At 53.6% G+C, this 16,162-nt stretch overlaps 6 protein-coding genes across 6 annotated transcripts; 2 read left to right on the top strand and 4 right to left on the bottom strand.

Moving 5' to 3' along the window:
• Positions 1-344: 344 nt before the first annotated feature.
• On the bottom strand, positions 345-1,496 carry J7T55_002251 (glycoside hydrolase; the record flags this gene model as incomplete). The annotated part of the gene is made up of 1 exon (XM_053132781.1): positions 345-1,496. One exon carries the CDS (start codon positions 1,494-1,496, stop codon positions 345-347), a length of 1,152 nt encoding a protein of 383 aa, XP_052989222.1.
• A 4,272-nt stretch (positions 1,497-5,768) lies between these two features.
• On the bottom strand, positions 5,769-7,188 carry J7T55_002252 (uncharacterized protein; the record flags this gene model as incomplete). The annotated part of the gene is made up of 3 exons (XM_053132783.1): positions 5,769-6,202; positions 6,313-6,604; positions 6,661-7,188. 3 exons carry the CDS (start codon positions 7,186-7,188, stop codon positions 5,769-5,771), a joined length of 1,254 nt encoding a protein of 417 aa, XP_052989223.1.
• A 1,437-nt stretch (positions 7,189-8,625) lies between these two features.
• J7T55_002253 (HK97 family phage prohead protease) lies at positions 8,626-10,962 on the top strand (the record flags this gene model as incomplete). The annotated part of the gene is made up of 6 exons (XM_053132784.1): positions 8,626-8,773; positions 8,841-8,935; positions 9,138-9,416; positions 9,475-10,197; positions 10,254-10,388; positions 10,603-10,962. 6 exons carry the CDS (start codon positions 8,626-8,628, stop codon positions 10,960-10,962), a joined length of 1,740 nt encoding a protein of 579 aa, XP_052989224.1.
• Positions 10,963-11,362: 400 nt separating this feature from the next.
• On the bottom strand, positions 11,363-12,071 carry J7T55_002254 (ubiquinol-cytochrome c reductase complex ubiquinone-binding protein; the record flags this gene model as incomplete). Its single annotated transcript, XM_053132785.1, has 4 exons — positions 11,363-11,420; positions 11,496-11,679; positions 11,843-11,868; positions 12,007-12,071. The coding sequence occupies 4 exons, from the start codon at positions 12,069-12,071 to the stop codon at positions 11,363-11,365; spliced, it is 333 nt and encodes a 110-aa protein (XP_052989225.1).
• A 369-nt stretch (positions 12,072-12,440) lies between these two features.
• J7T55_002255 (uncharacterized protein) lies at positions 12,441-13,340 on the top strand (the record flags this gene model as incomplete). The annotated part of the gene is made up of 2 exons (XM_053132786.1): positions 12,441-12,773; positions 12,834-13,340. 2 exons carry the CDS (start codon positions 12,441-12,443, stop codon positions 13,338-13,340), a joined length of 840 nt encoding a protein of 279 aa, XP_052989226.1.
• Positions 13,341-13,737: 397 nt separating this feature from the next.
• J7T55_002256 (uncharacterized protein) lies at positions 13,738-16,008 on the bottom strand (the record flags this gene model as incomplete). The annotated part of the gene is made up of 1 exon (XM_053132787.1): positions 13,738-16,008. One exon carries the CDS (start codon positions 16,006-16,008, stop codon positions 13,738-13,740), a length of 2,271 nt encoding a protein of 756 aa, XP_052989227.1.
• Between the last annotated feature and the right edge of the window lie 154 nt (positions 16,009-16,162).

Raw genomic sequence — 16,162 nt, forward strand, 5'->3', positions numbered from 1 at the left:
GCAAGCTGTATCTGGTTTTCATTCATCTCGCAAGCACTCCTTAGCTTGGGATTAAATGGAAGTCCCAGCCGAGTGGAACTTACTAGACGTGAGGGCTTGGTCAATTTTCTTTACAACGGCCACATTTCACATCGCAGAAAGGTAACAAATATCATAATAAAGCCATTTTGAAGGTCATTTCTCTCCAAAGTCTAAGTACAATCTGAATGCCAATACACGAAGAACGCCGGAGGCAGTAAAGTATGTTCGAGAAACTATGTCCAGCATTGCCTCCTTAACGCCAACCCATGCAAGTCATGTGATGCTCCATTTCAGAAGCCCTTGTCATAATCACAATTAACCGTTCAGAGAAGCAAGGGAAGCCCGCTGCGCTTCTTTGAAGCGGCGACGATGGAAAGCTGGGACGAGGTGCCTGGTGTGCACTTGGTGCCAGCGGCGACAGACATTGTGGCACTCCATGTACCGCCGGCGACACAGGTCTTGTAGGTAGTGCCGTCAGACGAGCACTCGGATTCGCCCTCTGTGCAAGATCCACTGCTTGAAGAAGAGCCGGAAGAGCTCGACCCAGAGCTGCTGCCAGAACCAGAGCTGCTGCCAGAGCCCGTGGGAGACGCGGCAGCGGCTGATGCGGTACTGGTGGCGGCTGGGGCTACAGACGTCGCGAAGCCAGAAGGTGATCCAGTCGCCGAAGGGGCTGCGGCTGACGTTGCTGAGCCAGAACCAGAGCTGCTGCTTCCGCTGCTGCTGCCACTGCCGGATGAGCTGCCACTGCTTGAGGAGCCGTCGAAGGTAACACCCTTGGCGAAGCAGCTGTCACCGGTGATGTCAGCGAAGGCCGGGTCGGAGGCGGCGAGCTTCTCGACGTTGTCGCCGGGGACAGGGTATTGTGGGGAGGAAGACAAGACGGATTTGCAGCTGTTGATGTCTGCCAGGTTGTAGACAGCCAGGGGAGGGTAGGCGTCGAGGGCGTCGGCACGCTGGTGAATGTTCATGGCGCGCTTGGAACTACCACCCGTGATGGTGAGCGGGGCGCAGTTCATGTAGTACTCGGGCTGGCCGCTGAGCTTGCTGGTCCATGTCCAGGCGTAAGAGTAGTCACCGGCGGGGATGTCGGCGGGGATCTTCACATCGTATTCACTGGGGCTGGATCCGTCCTTGGAAGGGCAGCCACCCTCGATAGAGAGGATGACAGACCACCGGGTAGAGGTGGAGGGCTGCATGTCGGTTGTCAAAGCCACCTGGCAAGAGCCACCGCCGTGGACAGCAGAGCCTGTGAAGGACATCTTGACCGAGTCTCCAGCGGCGGCCGTGTTGGACAGGCCATCGGTTGAGTAGAAGGTGGCAGCGTCCCCGCTGAGCTTGCAAGGGTAGTTGCTGGATGTGAGAGGAGAGTTGTCAGGCGAGCCATATGGCTTGGGGTTGGCCATGATCATGTGGGCCGATGTCATGCCGGAGAGCGCCAGCACAGCGGCGACGTTGGAAGTCAGGAGCATCATGATGTCGTTTGGTTTTGGTAGGGTATCTCTAAAGACGGATTTGACGAAAAAGGACGAAAAAAGTGGACCGTACGACTGGAAAGATGGTCTGATTCGAAGTCGAGAAAACAAACAAAAGCTCCAGGCTTTGTTGTTGAGGGAGTGTCTGGTAAGGGAAAAAAGGAAGAAGGAAGGGAAAAGATGAAAGTGTTGTGATGCTTGGTGGTGCCAGAATCATGAGATGAGCAGGTCGAGGAGGGAGGTGAGCGACCAAGATATATGCCGACCGTGGGCTTTCTCTACACGGCCCCTTTCCCGCCTGGGCCACAAAGGAGGGAGAGGATAGGATAGGAGGATACTACGTAGCACTGCACATGGCCCATTGTCTCCATTGTGGCCATTGTGGAGACTTACTTAGCGGTACGGTATGGTATGGTGCGGTATGGTTGTTTGTTCGTTCTGTTCGTCTGATGGGCTTGACTGGACTGGGACCGCAGTACATGGCTGACCCGACATCTGGCATTGAACGACAGCGAATCGGGCGAGGTGGATCGCAGCCGTCCGCGGCGGAAAGTCAAAAGGGGACAGGGGTGGAAAGCATAAGAGTGGGCATTGAAGCGGTGACATTGAAACGAAACAAAGCGTTCCTTGTTTGCCTGCAAAGTGCCTATGTGTGTGTGTGTGTGTGTGCCCCTAGTGCTGGCTGCTAGCTGTTGGCTGTTGGCTGTTGGCTGTCGAGAATTGTTACTTGCGGGTATGGGAATCCTGGGCATGTGCCTTGCAGGTGTCAGGAGTAAGCAAAGCGAGGCCCATAGTAAGCAGGACAGGGATGGGCCAGGGCACAAGAAAGAGGCTCAAAAGGCGAGATCGTCGCGGGCAGATGGCAGATCTTGGGGGGTCTAAGAGTCGAAGCTCCAAGGCCAATCGAAAAGTCTCCGGCTGCCCTTGCCCCTGAGAACTCAAACATGAGCGCCTCAGTGTGGGTCTGACATGCAACCAATCAGCCGCCCCCATCCAACCTCACCTGCTCTTTGGTGAGACCAGGCTTGTCGTCCATCCCATCTCTTCCCCATCTCTTCCCCGTCCGCATTGCTGCAATCTCCTTCTTTTCAGCTGCTCTGGTCCACGAGCAAGGCAGACTACCACCATCGGCCCCCTTACCCGGAGGCAATATCGCTCCACCACCCCAGGTTGAAGAGCCTGCAGAGAGCTTGATCCATCTTTTGGGCTCTGCCGTCCTGCCGTCCAGCCCTGGATGGATCTGCGGTGTACCAAGCCTTTGGCAGCGGGGCATCCGCCGCCGTTGTCCCCACACTTATGCAGGGGAGCCGCCTTGTCGGCCCTGTCTGCTTGGTGCTGGCGCTTCCAAGCGAAGATCTTTTCAAGATCTGCAATCTGGCCCAGCATGCCCAGCAGGCCCAGGTGGAGTGTTCTCTGCCTTGTGCCTGAATGCGCTCCGTAGTAACATGTAGTCTACTGTATTGCACATGCATTTGGGCAGACGGCAGGCAGGCAGGCGGTCCATCACTCAGTCATGCATGATGATAATCCTGTGGGCTGAATGCATTGGCCCTCGCCTATCCTTCACCCACACAGCTTTAGACGGGCATGTTTCACCAGCAACCAATGCCACCATCGCACATACCCTGGGCCTGTGTTCCAGACGCCGGCACTTGATAAAAGAAAGAAAGAGAAAAGAGAAAAAAATAAGCTTACAGCTGGTACTGCTAGCTCAGCAGTCACATACGAGAACGAACACTGGCCCCTGGCAACCCATCAATACGGTCATCGCATCCGAGGCGCCCATGTCTTCCCCCGCCAGGGTAAGGACAATGAAGCCCACATTATTACCTGATCTGGCTGTCAGTCCCTCAGCCACAGAGGCTGCCTCCCAGCATTGCCACTCCGAGGGACCCACCTTACGGACTTCCACCACGATAATACACCCTACCATGGTCATAACTAATATATATCGTTGGCCCTCGACAAGTTTGGACGCCCGTGTGCGCCATCTCTCCACATCGGATGAGGCACCCTGCGCCTGCGGCCGTCAGATCTTGCCCAGTGGGCTACCTCATGCCGAAGGCCCATCCTGTCAGCGGCCTCCCAGGCGCCATTACCAAGGCCTGTTTTGAGCCTCCTTGCCACGAACCAAACGATCTGCGTGGGGGACCAGCTGAGTCGTACCGGATTGTCAGCTCATCCCCTGAACCAGAGCCCGGCGCAGAGCACTTGGACCCTCTTTGAGCGGCTAAGTCGTTTCTCTGAAACATCCAGGACTTCAACACCGAGCCGCGCCCGCGAAACAAACTAGTCCCCTGCGCCATAACTTCATCTGGTCTTCTTTTTGTTCCCCCTGCTAGAGTCGACAGTCGGCACCGACAGAGGACATTGGCAGCATATGATAGACTGGACTGGACTGGACTGCTGGGCCAAGGATGACCGCCCATGAGATGAACGCCGGTGTAGGCACTCATACCAGTCGTCTTAGCTCCTATGCAGTCTCGACTGTGTCGGTGCCGCCCTTGGACGCTAGAGATTGTGCACCCAGTGGCCGAGCTGCATCTTTCATTCGAAAGAGATTGCATGAATGAGCCGACGTGTGACTCGTAAACTTTCGGGCTTGTTGAAGCCACGACGTCTATTGTGATGGTTTTGTCGTCAAGATGATCTAGGCTTCATTTTGAGCACAGGCCCGCTTAGGACTCTGGGTCTAACAGACATGTGATAATACTGTCCCAGCTGTGTTCAGTCCTTTGCGGCTGGAAATGATTTGTAGTATCTGTGTTGAGCGTCAAAGAAGCTCATCGATCACACATTGTGCTTTCCAACCGAGAGAGCCATGATCTACCTGGATGCTCTGGCAGTTCAAAAGTCTGTGGACATGCAGTAAGGTCTATCTCAGGGCGGCGATTTACTACCGTTCCCGTTCCGGGAAATCCACGATGGTTATGAGGCTTCCTGATTGGTACCCGCTTATTTTCGACACTTTTGTTTGAGAAAAGAAAAGAATGAGTCTCATTATTGAACAGGGAATAAGATATTCATACTGCCGCCCCCAGAGGCCTTCGGACGTGGCGTTTGGCTGATTCGAGTATTCCAGCCGTTGCCACTTATGGAAAGAGGCGACCACCTCCATCGAGAAGATTGGTTGACCTATAATTCTGCAACTGTACGTCTCGATAGTCAGCAATGCAAAAAGTGCCATGATGAAAGACGGATCTGTTCTGTGGCGGAGCTCAGGGAGTGGTTAGGTTCTAAAAGTCTTCCTTCCTGATAGAGTTATCATGTTATATCATCGCATGGCCGTGAGTGCAGCATGTGGCTTCAGGCAGAATGTCAGATCGATTAGCCATCCATCTGTGGGAGCAGTCTATATCACTCTGCATTCATGCACTCAATTTTCAGTATAGGCAAATATATTTCGCTATGAAGCCTCACCTGCAACAAAGTTCAGGATTGTCCCGATCAACTTGCACAGCTTGCCTTTTGGCTCTTGGGCGATATACAGGAGCCAAAATTTCCTTGAAATTGGAGCTCGAGCTTCGATCACAATGCACAGATATTTTCAGCACTTTGCGTCTGCTGATTTGGGGTGTTGCTATTGGGAAGCAGCATACTTTCTCGGGAGTATACAAGTCTCTTACAGTGAACTTATTTTCATGAGAAATCATACAGACTCCTAAGAGTGACTCCGTATCGATTTCCTTGGTACTCGGGGCCAAAAGTCCTGTTAGGTTCCATTGGAATGTAGTGGTGAACTGCTCTTATAGTCTTTTTTGAACTATCGCTCGAAGGCTAAGGCACTTGAACGAATCTTGATGAGTTGCTCATCATGGACAGCTCTTCCCATGCTCGAGGGCTCACACACATATCTGGTGCTTCCATGCTCCCGAATAGACGGGTTTGAAATGCTGTCCTTTGGCAGTCGTTGCTTGAGCAGCCTTCTGGTGGTGATATGATGGTCGAAGATTTGTTCCACTTAGGTACTTCAAGTTGAAAGACAGCATGGAAGAACACTCCACTAGAAAATTACAAACATACTTTACTTTATAACCCACTAATTCCTGATTACTAGCCCAGTTTACACATATAAGCAACAAGTCATCACAACCGTATCAAAGCACGCGCTGACATGATGCATGAATGAAGCGTTTCAATCAGACCATGAAGTCATTTGCATTTTCTTATCAGACTAACATTTAAAGCCTCTCAACTGAGCTTTTCAGGCCACTGATGGATCCTACTACCGTCATACTGTACATCTACACGCAATCTCTTGTGATGCCAACCTTATTCTCCACCGTTCGCAGCGTGCAGCCCAACATACACCTCCTTCTCGATATCTGCCCATAGCTTCAGAACTGGAAAGTCGGCGAAAGGCAGTATCTGTGTCGCTACAATACCAGCGACGCCATTCTCACGATCAGCCCACCACCAGCAATTTGCGAGCCCCGCCCAATGAACAGTGCTGCGGCTACGGCCTGTGGCACCGCCGCCGCTGATCATAAATGTCAACCCCCAACCTTGAGGAGGGTTCCCAGGAAGGGGATATAGCTCCCCGATGGGATTGGTCAGTTCAGCCTTCGCGGCGGGTATTGGTTGGCGGCCAAAGTCAGGAAAGTTGGGAATCTGGTTGGAGAACATCTCGTTGACAGTGGATGACTTGAGGATCTCGGCGCCGGTTTTGGGACACTTGCCATCGTTGAGAAGGACGGCCAGAATCTCTAGAAGTGTGTCAGCGTGGGGGTGTACAGTTTAGTACGAGTTGCTCGGGGTGTAAGAAGTCGTGCAAATGCCGCCCGAGTTGTCTTGACAGATTGTCTAGTGTACTTACTGCAGTATTCCTGTGGCTGGGCAAACATGCCCGCTCCACCACTATTGAAGCATCTTGCTTCTTCTTCCTTGCTACTCACTACCAGTGGCAGCCGCAGGGGGTGATCGCGTGGTCGCAAGCTTCCGTCAGCTTCGCGGTGGTTCATGTATGCCAGCTTGGACTTCATGTCCTTGGTCGGGATCATAGACGAATTCTTGATGCCGAGCGGTTCGAAAATATTCTTCTTTATGTAGTCGTTGAGCTTTTCTCCGGTTACCCTCTCAAGAGCAATGCCAGCCCAGTCAATGTTGACCTTACTTTAAGTCAGACAGTGTTCATTGTGAGACATGGTTTGTCAGTTCGACTTACACCGTACTCCCAGCCCTCGCCAGGCTGGAACAAAAGCGGCGAGATCATGTCCTCCTCCCGACCACTGAACTCGTCAACCCCGCCAGGAAGCCCCCAATCTCTCAGCCTTTCATTGAAGAAAGAATAACCAAACCCTGCGGTGTGGGTCAGTAGCATCCGCAGTGTGATCTGCTTTTTCTTGTCCTCCAACGTCTTATCCTTTTTCAGAACCTTGAGTGTCTTGAGTTCGGGGCACAGCGTTTCGAGCTGGTCACCATCATCGAGCTTCAGCAGCCCCTTCTCAACAAGTTGCATGCAGGCAATACCGGTAATCATTTTGGTGCAAGAGGCAATCCAGAAGACGCTGTCCAGCGTCATCTCCTCGGTGCTGGCCATTCCTCGGCGACCGGCGGAATGCGCGAAGAGTTCCTCGCCATCTTTGCCTACGACAACGACCGTTGCTCCCGGAATACCCTTGCTGTGGTCGTAGCACGCCGATTCCACGGTAGAGCGGAGCACGCTGAGGGTCTGCTCTGCGAGGGGGGCCATGATGCTTCAAATTTACTAGCACGCTTTCAAGACACGGCTTGGAATGATCGATGATTTATTTGTACGACGGGGTGAGTCGGCATGTAGTTGAAGATGCGAGATCCTTCTCAGCTTCTGCGAACTACTAGGTAGGTGTTTCGGCGTGAAAGACTATAAAGCGGGGCTGGAGTTGGGGCTCCTCGTGCCTGCAACCCTGCTTGTAGACAAGTTTCCGAGGTTTGTCCACGACCTAAGCAACCATCGTGTACCTACTATCTGCGGCAATCTCTGCAGGAAAGAATAACGTCCAACCAAACTTACCCCAGCCGTATCATCGCCCACGACTCACCAGTCACACTCATCGGTCAATGCTGGCCTCCGGTGATTTTGTACTCCACTTGATTCCTCAGGGAAAGGTGATCCGAACCTGTGCGGGGAGTGGGGAGTCCATTACACGTTCGCAAGCGGCGGGGAACATCGCAATCACTTGCTCGTACTGGCCCAGATTTGCTCCGCTTTCCGCCTTTGCGTGTACAAACCCCATCCCGAAAGGCCATCAGTGACCTCGCATCGACCCCAGCGGTTCGGACAGATGGAACTCTGTCAAGCGCGGGGAAAGGACGATATGGCGGGCGTGGGAGTTGTCTCTATGGTGAACTACGGAGCCGCAATGATTTTAGCTATGAGGAGGAGGCGATGAGCGGAGGAGGGCGGCATACTCGATCCGGAGATGCCGAGGAAACTTGCTGCCCCATATTTTGGGTTAGGATTTGAGATCCAAAGATGGTTGGTCTATTCGGCTTCCGCAAAATACGCGGCACACTTTGACTAGTTCTTGTGGTGCTGTAGGAAGGGTGGCAAGTACCTACCACGTCGCTCAGAGTGTGAAAGGACGCTGCGTTTGAGTTCTGGCCTCAGGATCATACCCCAGATTTTGTCAATGCGGGTGGCACGCGGGGAAAGTCTGGGGTTGCATACGACAGGTGTGTCAGAAACAGGGATTGGGCTTGACATGATATCTCAACGAGGGCTTGGTACGCATCTAGTGCACGTCTGCTCATGATGATTCAAATGTTTCTGCCGTGACTGCGGATCCGCCATCCGAGTTTAGTGTAACCTACGGATCTCCGAATGTCGTTGACATGCGGAAGCGGTAGACGAGGTCACGGGGTCAACGAGCGAAACAGTCCGAGGGGTGATGATCATTCTCCCAAGCGAGTATCCTGCAGTGGCGGCACATCAAGATGCTGAGGGGAAGATGGAACCAAGCTTGGAACCGTTGCACAGCATGAGACCATTTTTGGGGTCGAGTATATAAACCAACATGGTTCTCGGTTGACACAACTCAATTCCGCCCTTTTGAGCAACGTTTTCTGTCTGGATGCGACTTATATCAAGCTTCTAGATACTAGTCAAATCTCTCCCGTGAATATAAATTAACCTCATACCCTCGTCATCATGGGAGATCCCGCGGTAGTCACTCTCCCCAAAAGGGAGAAGAAGTTCAAGACCGAGCTCACAGACTATTCCATCCGCCGCGAGGGCAACAATTGGCCCTACACGGATGATATCGATGTTGACGCTCTGATCGTCGGAGCGGGCTTCAGTGAGTTCCATGGCAGCCACACCGGGGTACATATCGGTAGACTAGCTACTGACACTCTTCTTTTCAGGCGGTATTTTTATGCTCAAGACACTTCGAGATCGCGGTCTTAAAGCTGTCATATTTGAGGCTGGTAATGACACCGGCGGAACTTGGAGATGGAATGTAAGAATTCCCTGCAGATATGTACTTTTCTTGCGTATTATGCTTCAATGTCCCGCTCCTGAATCCATATTATATGCTTTGCATTCTTGTTGGGTACCACGGAACGTTCCAAACGATAACGATGGGAATGATGCAATGTCTTTATCAACGTGTATAGAAGTCTTTCACACATGGCTCAGCAGCAGACTGACTTCCGTTGCAGTGCTATCCTGGAGCTCGCGTTGACTCAGCCGTGCCCGAGTACGAGTTCTCTTGGCCAGAGGTGTACAAGACTTGGAACTGGTCAACCAATTATCCCGATTACAAGGAGCTGAGAGCATACTTCGACCACGTCGACAAAGTGATAGGCGTAAAGAAGGATTGCTCTTTCAACACTGTCGTGACAAGTGGCAACTTCGACAAGGAATCAGGCAAATGGATTGTGGAGACTGCAGACGGCCGGACGAGCAAGGCGAAGTTTTTTATTCTGGGCACCGGATTCGTAAGTTGCCTTCCATCTCAAAATGGATATACGAGACTCGACTGACCAAAAGAATAAGGCCGCAAAACGTTACATTCCTGACTGGCCTGGTGTTGACAAGTTTAAAGGAATTGTCCACCACTCTTCCTTCTGGCCCGACGACGAGATTGATGTACGCGGCAAGCAATGTGCCGTCATCGGCACCGGCGCCTCAGGGGTCCAGATATCCCAAGAATGGGGTCCCATTGCCGGCTCTCTCAAGGTCTTTCAGAGGACGCCTAACCTCGCCATCCCCATGGGCAAGAGACCGCTTACGGCGGAGGAGCAGACAAACTCAAAGCAGTGGTATCATCGCTTCTTCGAAATGCGCGAGCGGAGCTTTGGGGGTTTCTTGTACACCTTTTCCGAGAAGAACACCTTTGAAGACAGTGCCGAGGAGCGGGAGAAGTTCTACCAGTCACTGTTCGACCACGGAGGATTCGAATTTTGGCTGGCTAATTACAAGGACTATTACAAGAACCATGAAGCTAATACAGAGGCCTACAACTTTTGGGCCAAGAAGGTACGGAGCCGCATTGGTGATCCGAGGAAGCGGGATCTTCTTGCGCCGCTCAAGATGCCGCACTATTTTGGTATCAAGAGGCCCTGCCTGGAGCAGAACTACTATGAGCAGTTCAACAGAGAGAACGTGGACGTCATCGGCATATCCAAGAATGGGATCAAGGAGTTTGATGAGACTGGCATCACCCTCGAGGACGGGACGCATCATGAATTCGACGTGATCGCCATTGCTACCGGCTTTGTAGGCTTATCAACCTCTCACGACCGGGGTTCCGCTCACTAACAGCTTGTTGGTAGGATATCACGACCGGTGGAATGACTCAAATGGGACTCAAGTCTATCGAATCTACCGAGCTTGAGTCGGAATGGCGAGCAGCTGCCAATACTTATCTAGGGCTCACCGTCTCCGGCTATCCTAACATGTTCCACATGGTAAGCAGCTTCTAGATACCCTTATTCTTCTTTTGCATCTGCGTCTCTGCATCTTCCATATTTGAAAGGTGGTTCACTGCTTGCCTGGAATTCTTCGAGTATGCTGCAGATTCCTTCAAGACAATCTACGGGTGGACAGTGTCTTATTTTCTCTCACCCTTCATGGTGTGAAGTCTTTTCGTCGGTCCTTAGCAGCTGACTCTAGATGATGTAGTACGGCCCTCATGGACCAACTCTGCTGTCCAATGGGCCCGCGACCGTCGAGGTCCAAGGCCGTTGGATCGCGGACGCCATCGTCAAGATGAAGCGAGAGGGAATCAAGTATGTCAACGCCACAAAGGACGCGACCAAGGCTTGGAAGAATCACATCAACGAGCTGAGCGACGCAACTCTATTCCCAACAACACGAAGCACGTACATGGGAGGCAGTGTACCCGGTAAAGCCTTTGAGCAGGTCAACTATGCCGGTGGAATCCCCGACTATAAGATTGAGATTCGAGAGGCCCTGCAGAATTGGAATGGGTTTGATGTGGTCAAGGCTGAAGGTACAGCCAATGGAACGACCAAAGTGTAGATGGAGGACTCCTTGCTGATCACCAGATTTTGCTGATAGTTAGATGAGAACTACCAAATTTGTAACAGGTACAGGCAGATGCATATGGATTCTTGTAATATCACTCGATTTGTGTCGATCTGTCAGCAGCCGTACGCTCTCATGTCACATGAAGACGCTGGAAATGCGTGGTCATTCCCGGTCTAACGAAACGGATGGCAACGAATGTACTTCCTCCCGTGTTTCCCGTGTTTCCTCTTGCGATGGGTCGGGTGATTCAGTGTGTCGAAAATTGAGCTCTATATTGGTATCTCAACCTCCGATCTAATATTGGTACATCGTCACGCCCAGTACGGATGGCTGCGACCCAAGGTGGGCCTCTCCACACCCCGTACGTCGTCTTGTAGCACCGGTCACTTCTTTACTCCTCGGAATCACCGAACTCGGCGATACCAGCCTTGGAGTTCAGGTAGTGGTTCCTGTCGTGGATTCGTCAGCATTGCACATTGAGCGGCGCAGCCCGTCCTTCCCTCTCTTTGCTGTTCCACACTCACCTGTCAACAGCCCAGTTCATGATGTAGTATGCGGCGATGAATGGAGGCACGACGTAGAGAACCTGTGCGCTGGCCCGTCGCCACGTGTTGAAGACGGCAGCGTGGGCTGCGCCGGCGAAAGGGTTCTGTCGGTTAGGGGCGAGGCCGTAGGTGACGATGCCCTTCTGGCTCTGGGCCGCGGTGCCTGGATGACAAGTAATCTTGTCAGTACTCGTGCCATCGATCGTTCCGAATCGCAATCCGAAGAGCTTCCCGCCGCCCGTCCTTCGCGTGTGCTCCCGCCAGTCTTGTGGGCTCGGCCCTGGCCTGTCGTTGTGTTTCCATGTCTCATGGGGTTAGCTACTCACCAAGTTGACCCCAGCCGCCAATGTACCTGTTTCCCAAAGGTCAGCATAGCCCTCAAAGATTCACCGTAGTCCTTGGAGCCATCAAGTGGTGGGTGGGAGCTTCCGATGCACCGCAGGAAAAGCCGCGCCTCCCATCTCGACAACGTTGGAAATCGCCAACTCACTTGTTGTACATGCCGAGAGGGGCATCGTTGCCGCCGCCACTTCGAAGGATCTGAGTAGGTCTCATCGTGTCGGTCGATTCAATTGACGTGTGGGATAATCAATTGTGGTGTCGTGGTTGTGTTGTCGTGAGCAGCCAGCCGCAAGACTTGACGATTCGATTCCGCCGTCGTTGGAAATCGGAACCAAGCCATTGGACCTGGCGGGACTAGGCCGTAAACAGCTTAGTGTCAGGAGGACGTCACTACGTACCGAAGTGTTTCCCACCATGGCACCTAGACGCATGGGCCACCCTTTGAAGCTTCAAGCTCTCATCGATTTGCAGTGGAGCAAGACAAGCGCATCGCATCACCTCAGTTCAGCTTTCCAGCCGAGCCGAGACCACCCACAAGGGAACGACAGCAAGAGTCGATCTCGCCCACACAGCCAGCACATCATGGCACAATTCAACGCCAACGCGCTGCGGAATATCTACCGGCTAGCCATCCCGGCAGCCGTCGGCGTCAGTCTGGCCAGCCAGTCCATATACGATGTCCGAGGCGGCTCGCGAGCAGTCATATTCGACCGACTGTCGGGAGTGAAGGAAGGAGTTATTAGCGAGGGCACGCACTTCCTCGTCCCGTGGCTGCAGAAGAGCATCATCTTCGACGTGCGAACAAAGCCCCGCATGATTGCCACCACAACCGGGTCCAAGGATCTGCAGATGGTCAGCTTGACCTTGAGGGTGCTGCACAGGCCCGAGGTGCAGGCCCTGCCCAAGATCTACCAGGTATGAATGGTCTCACTGCTTTCCGTGATGGGATACACGGGTTGCTGACTATCTTACCAGAACCTCGGCCAAGACTACGACGAGCGAGTCCTCCCCTCCATCGGAAACGAAGTCCTCAAGTCCATCGTCGCGCAGTTTGACGCCGCTGAGCTCATCACCCAGCGCGAGGCCGTCTCGCAGCGCATCCGCACCGACCTGATGAAGCGCGCCGCCGAGTTCAACATCGCCCTGGAGGACGTCTCCATCACGCACATGACCTTCGGCAAGGAGTTCACAAAGGCCGTCGAGCAGAAGCAGATTGCGCAGCAGGATGCCGAGCGGGCGCGCTTCATAGTCGAGAAGGCCGAGCAGGAGAGGCAGGCCAGCGTCATTCGTGCCGAGGGAGAGGCTGAGAGCGCAGACGCCATCGCCAAGGCCATCGCAAAGGCTGGCGACGGCCTGGTCCAGATCAGGAAGATTGAGGCCAGCAGGGAGATTGCGCAGACGCTGTCGACCAACCCCAACGTGGCGTACCTACCGGGAGGGAAGCAGGGGACTAATATCCTGCTGAACGCCGGACGGGCGTGAGGTTGAAGTGAATTAAGACAGGGGTTGATGGAGCGGATGAAAGCCTTTGACAGAGGATGGGTTGGGCTCCAAGCGACGAGTCCATTCATTTGGAAGCTGCTGATATTGCAGCTTGTGTACTATGTCCACCAAAGACAAGGTCCACGAGATCTTGTCTTCTCCACTTTGATGAAATAATACCAAATCCGTTAAAGGTGATGCTCAGTGTTCCAGCCTTCTTACGGAGGCTTCCTGGAAGTTGAAACTTAAAGATAAGCGTGCATACCGAGCTCTTAAATCTGCCCCACGCACTTGTTGCATTTCAAAAGATGTGTTATTGGGGTTGCCCCAATTCTGTATTTGTTTCATGAAGCCCTGGAACGCTGAGACTGAGCTTCATCAGATAGTTGTGTAATTCCTACGGAGCCTCCAAAAACTCCTCGCTTAGAAAAGCGCCCCCTTCCTCCATGTCCTCGCTGATGCGGCCTTCTTGTTGTAGAGCTTCCCAGCCAGGCTCCCGCACAATGCCGTCCACTAGCTTCCAGCCATTCGACTGCATCAGAGACCACTCTTTCTGGACCCTCAGCCGCGCCAATTCGCCCGCGGCCCTGGCATCTTCCGCACTGTCATGGCCCTCCGCCCCTTGCATCTGAATGCGCCTGTTCAAATGTAGCTCCATAAGTAACTTGAGGCCATTTCGGATTGGCAGGCCTCGTCTGTGCGGGTAGAGCAGAATCGTGTCGACGAGCTTGGAGTGGACCATGCGCATGGCGTTCAGGTCGTTTTCGAGGCCGTGGCCGATTAGTATAGTGTCGGGGCTGATGAGGGAGAAGAGGAGGTCGCGAGCGACTTCGGGAGACGAGGCCTTCTGCAGTATCCTCCTCTCGCCAGGCTGCTGCGCGGCGGGCTTCCAATCCTTGGTCCAGGATACCGCTCGTGCCAGATCCTCTGGAAAGACGCCGCTGTACTGCGAGTTGAGGTCTAGAATCTCGCCGAAAGGCTGTACAAGTACGTCGAGAAGCTCCGCACCGTCTGGCCATGAGGTTGCTGTCAACCTGATCAGCTCCATGCCGTACACGGTGTAACCCATCTCGCAGTCGAAGCAGACGGCCTTTGCCGTATCGGGTTTTGCGTTTGGAGGAGTAGCTGCGTAGTTCCATAGTGCCGCAAGCCGCTTGGGATCGCTGGTCTTCCACACGTGGTTGCTTCCCTTGGCGCAGCCAGGTGATTCACCGACGTCCTGCTGGCAGCACCGATACCGCTTTGGGATGTGGGTGTGGTCTCCCTTTGGACGATCAGGAAGGTACTGCTTCCCTGGATGATGAGTGCACTGCCCGCCAGATGCAAGCTCCCCAGTCTCGATGTTGCGGCCAGGGAATACTTGAAACCGCGCAGTACATCTATCGCATTTCTCCCAGTTCTGAGACATCTGAACGGCCGCTTTCGCCTCGGCGATTTGTTCATCGGTAGGTGGAATGGGGACATAGCCATATGCCGCGAGATCTGTGATAGGCGTGACCAGCCTTCTCTTGAGGACCTCAACCTCTTGGTCGGCGTTCAAGCCTGTCATGATGACAACAGGTGGGCCATTGGCTGGCTTCTTCTCTGGCGCCTTCTTCTCCGTTGCTTCTTTGCGCTCCTTGACCCAGTCGTCCACCGTCATCCGCTTGTATCTCACCACATCCTGCTTGATGATATTTCCATAAATCGACGCCTTGTGGGTGGCAATATGCTGCTCGCGGTCCAGGGCCATCCATATGAGTTCCTGACCTGACAGGACCAGCCCCTTGATCTCGGTGTGCTTTGCGCTCGTCTTACTGACTCCTTCGTTGAGGCGGGCGAATTGCTGGTGAAGGAGTTTGAGCAATTGCAACCGGACGTTATGAGTCGCCGGAGCTTTCTGAAGGTGCCGGGGGTTCAAAGTCTCTGGCTTCCTGGCCGGCTTGGTCATGGTCTGGGAGCCGGATGAGGGTGGCTTGGCCTGGCCGTCCTTGGGGGCGGACGAGCCCGATGCTAGTGATTCAGGCTTGATAGGTACCGAATTGAGCTTCGACAACTCGGAACCCTTGGTTGATATCGGCGTTGACTGCCGAGCAACTGGAGACGGCCTTTTCTGCGAGGCAGAGGAAGTAGAAATAACTGAGCCAAGTCTCGATGGCTGTGAACCACTAGTCTTTGTTGGTTGCATTGATTGATGCGTCACGGAAGACGGCGACGGCGGGGACAATGGATCGTAAAGCTGAGACGTCTTGATCTCATCATTCGTCGTGACTTGTCGGCTCTCAGCCCGAGAATTCTGAGAGATGAAATCTTGAACCTGGCCCTCACCCATCTGTAGAATGTCGACGTTGGGACCCTTGACCAGTGAGTTGTTGATATCCGGATTGTGACGGGTTGAGCTACCGCCCTTAGGCACAATGGAGGGTGGATTGCTGGTCTGCGAGCTGCGTGATTGCGCATCACCAGCGGTTTGCCCGTTCAGTTGCGAGTAGTTTGTATCTGGACCATGAGTGTCTTCCACCCTCTGACGCTTCGGTTGCCGCGCATCTGCAGCGCCATCGAGTGACGAGGCCCTGTGGCCAAAGAGACACCCAGGGGTGCTGCACTCTGCGCCTCCTGCCTCCTTAGGGCAAGGAAGGTGCTTGAGGCCATTGAAGACGGGAACTGCGCTGGTAGGGACGGAGGACATGGCGTTGGATGCACTGCTGAGTGAGCGAGGGAGTCACGGAGGAGAGGACGTGTTCGTGGTGATCCAACGTCTGACAACTCGCTGCCCTGTTCCTTGTGTCTCAGGACACCTGCAGAGTAGTCGCAGAGACTGCAGGCCTTGGGTTGGAAGACGC

The sequence above is a fragment of the Diaporthe amygdali genome (assembly GCF_026229845.1).
Source record: "Diaporthe amygdali strain CAA958 chromosome Unknown NODE_33_length_508711_cov_65_296071, whole genome shotgun sequence".
Taxonomy (NCBI): domain Eukaryota; kingdom Fungi; phylum Ascomycota; class Sordariomycetes; order Diaporthales; family Diaporthaceae; genus Diaporthe; species Diaporthe amygdali.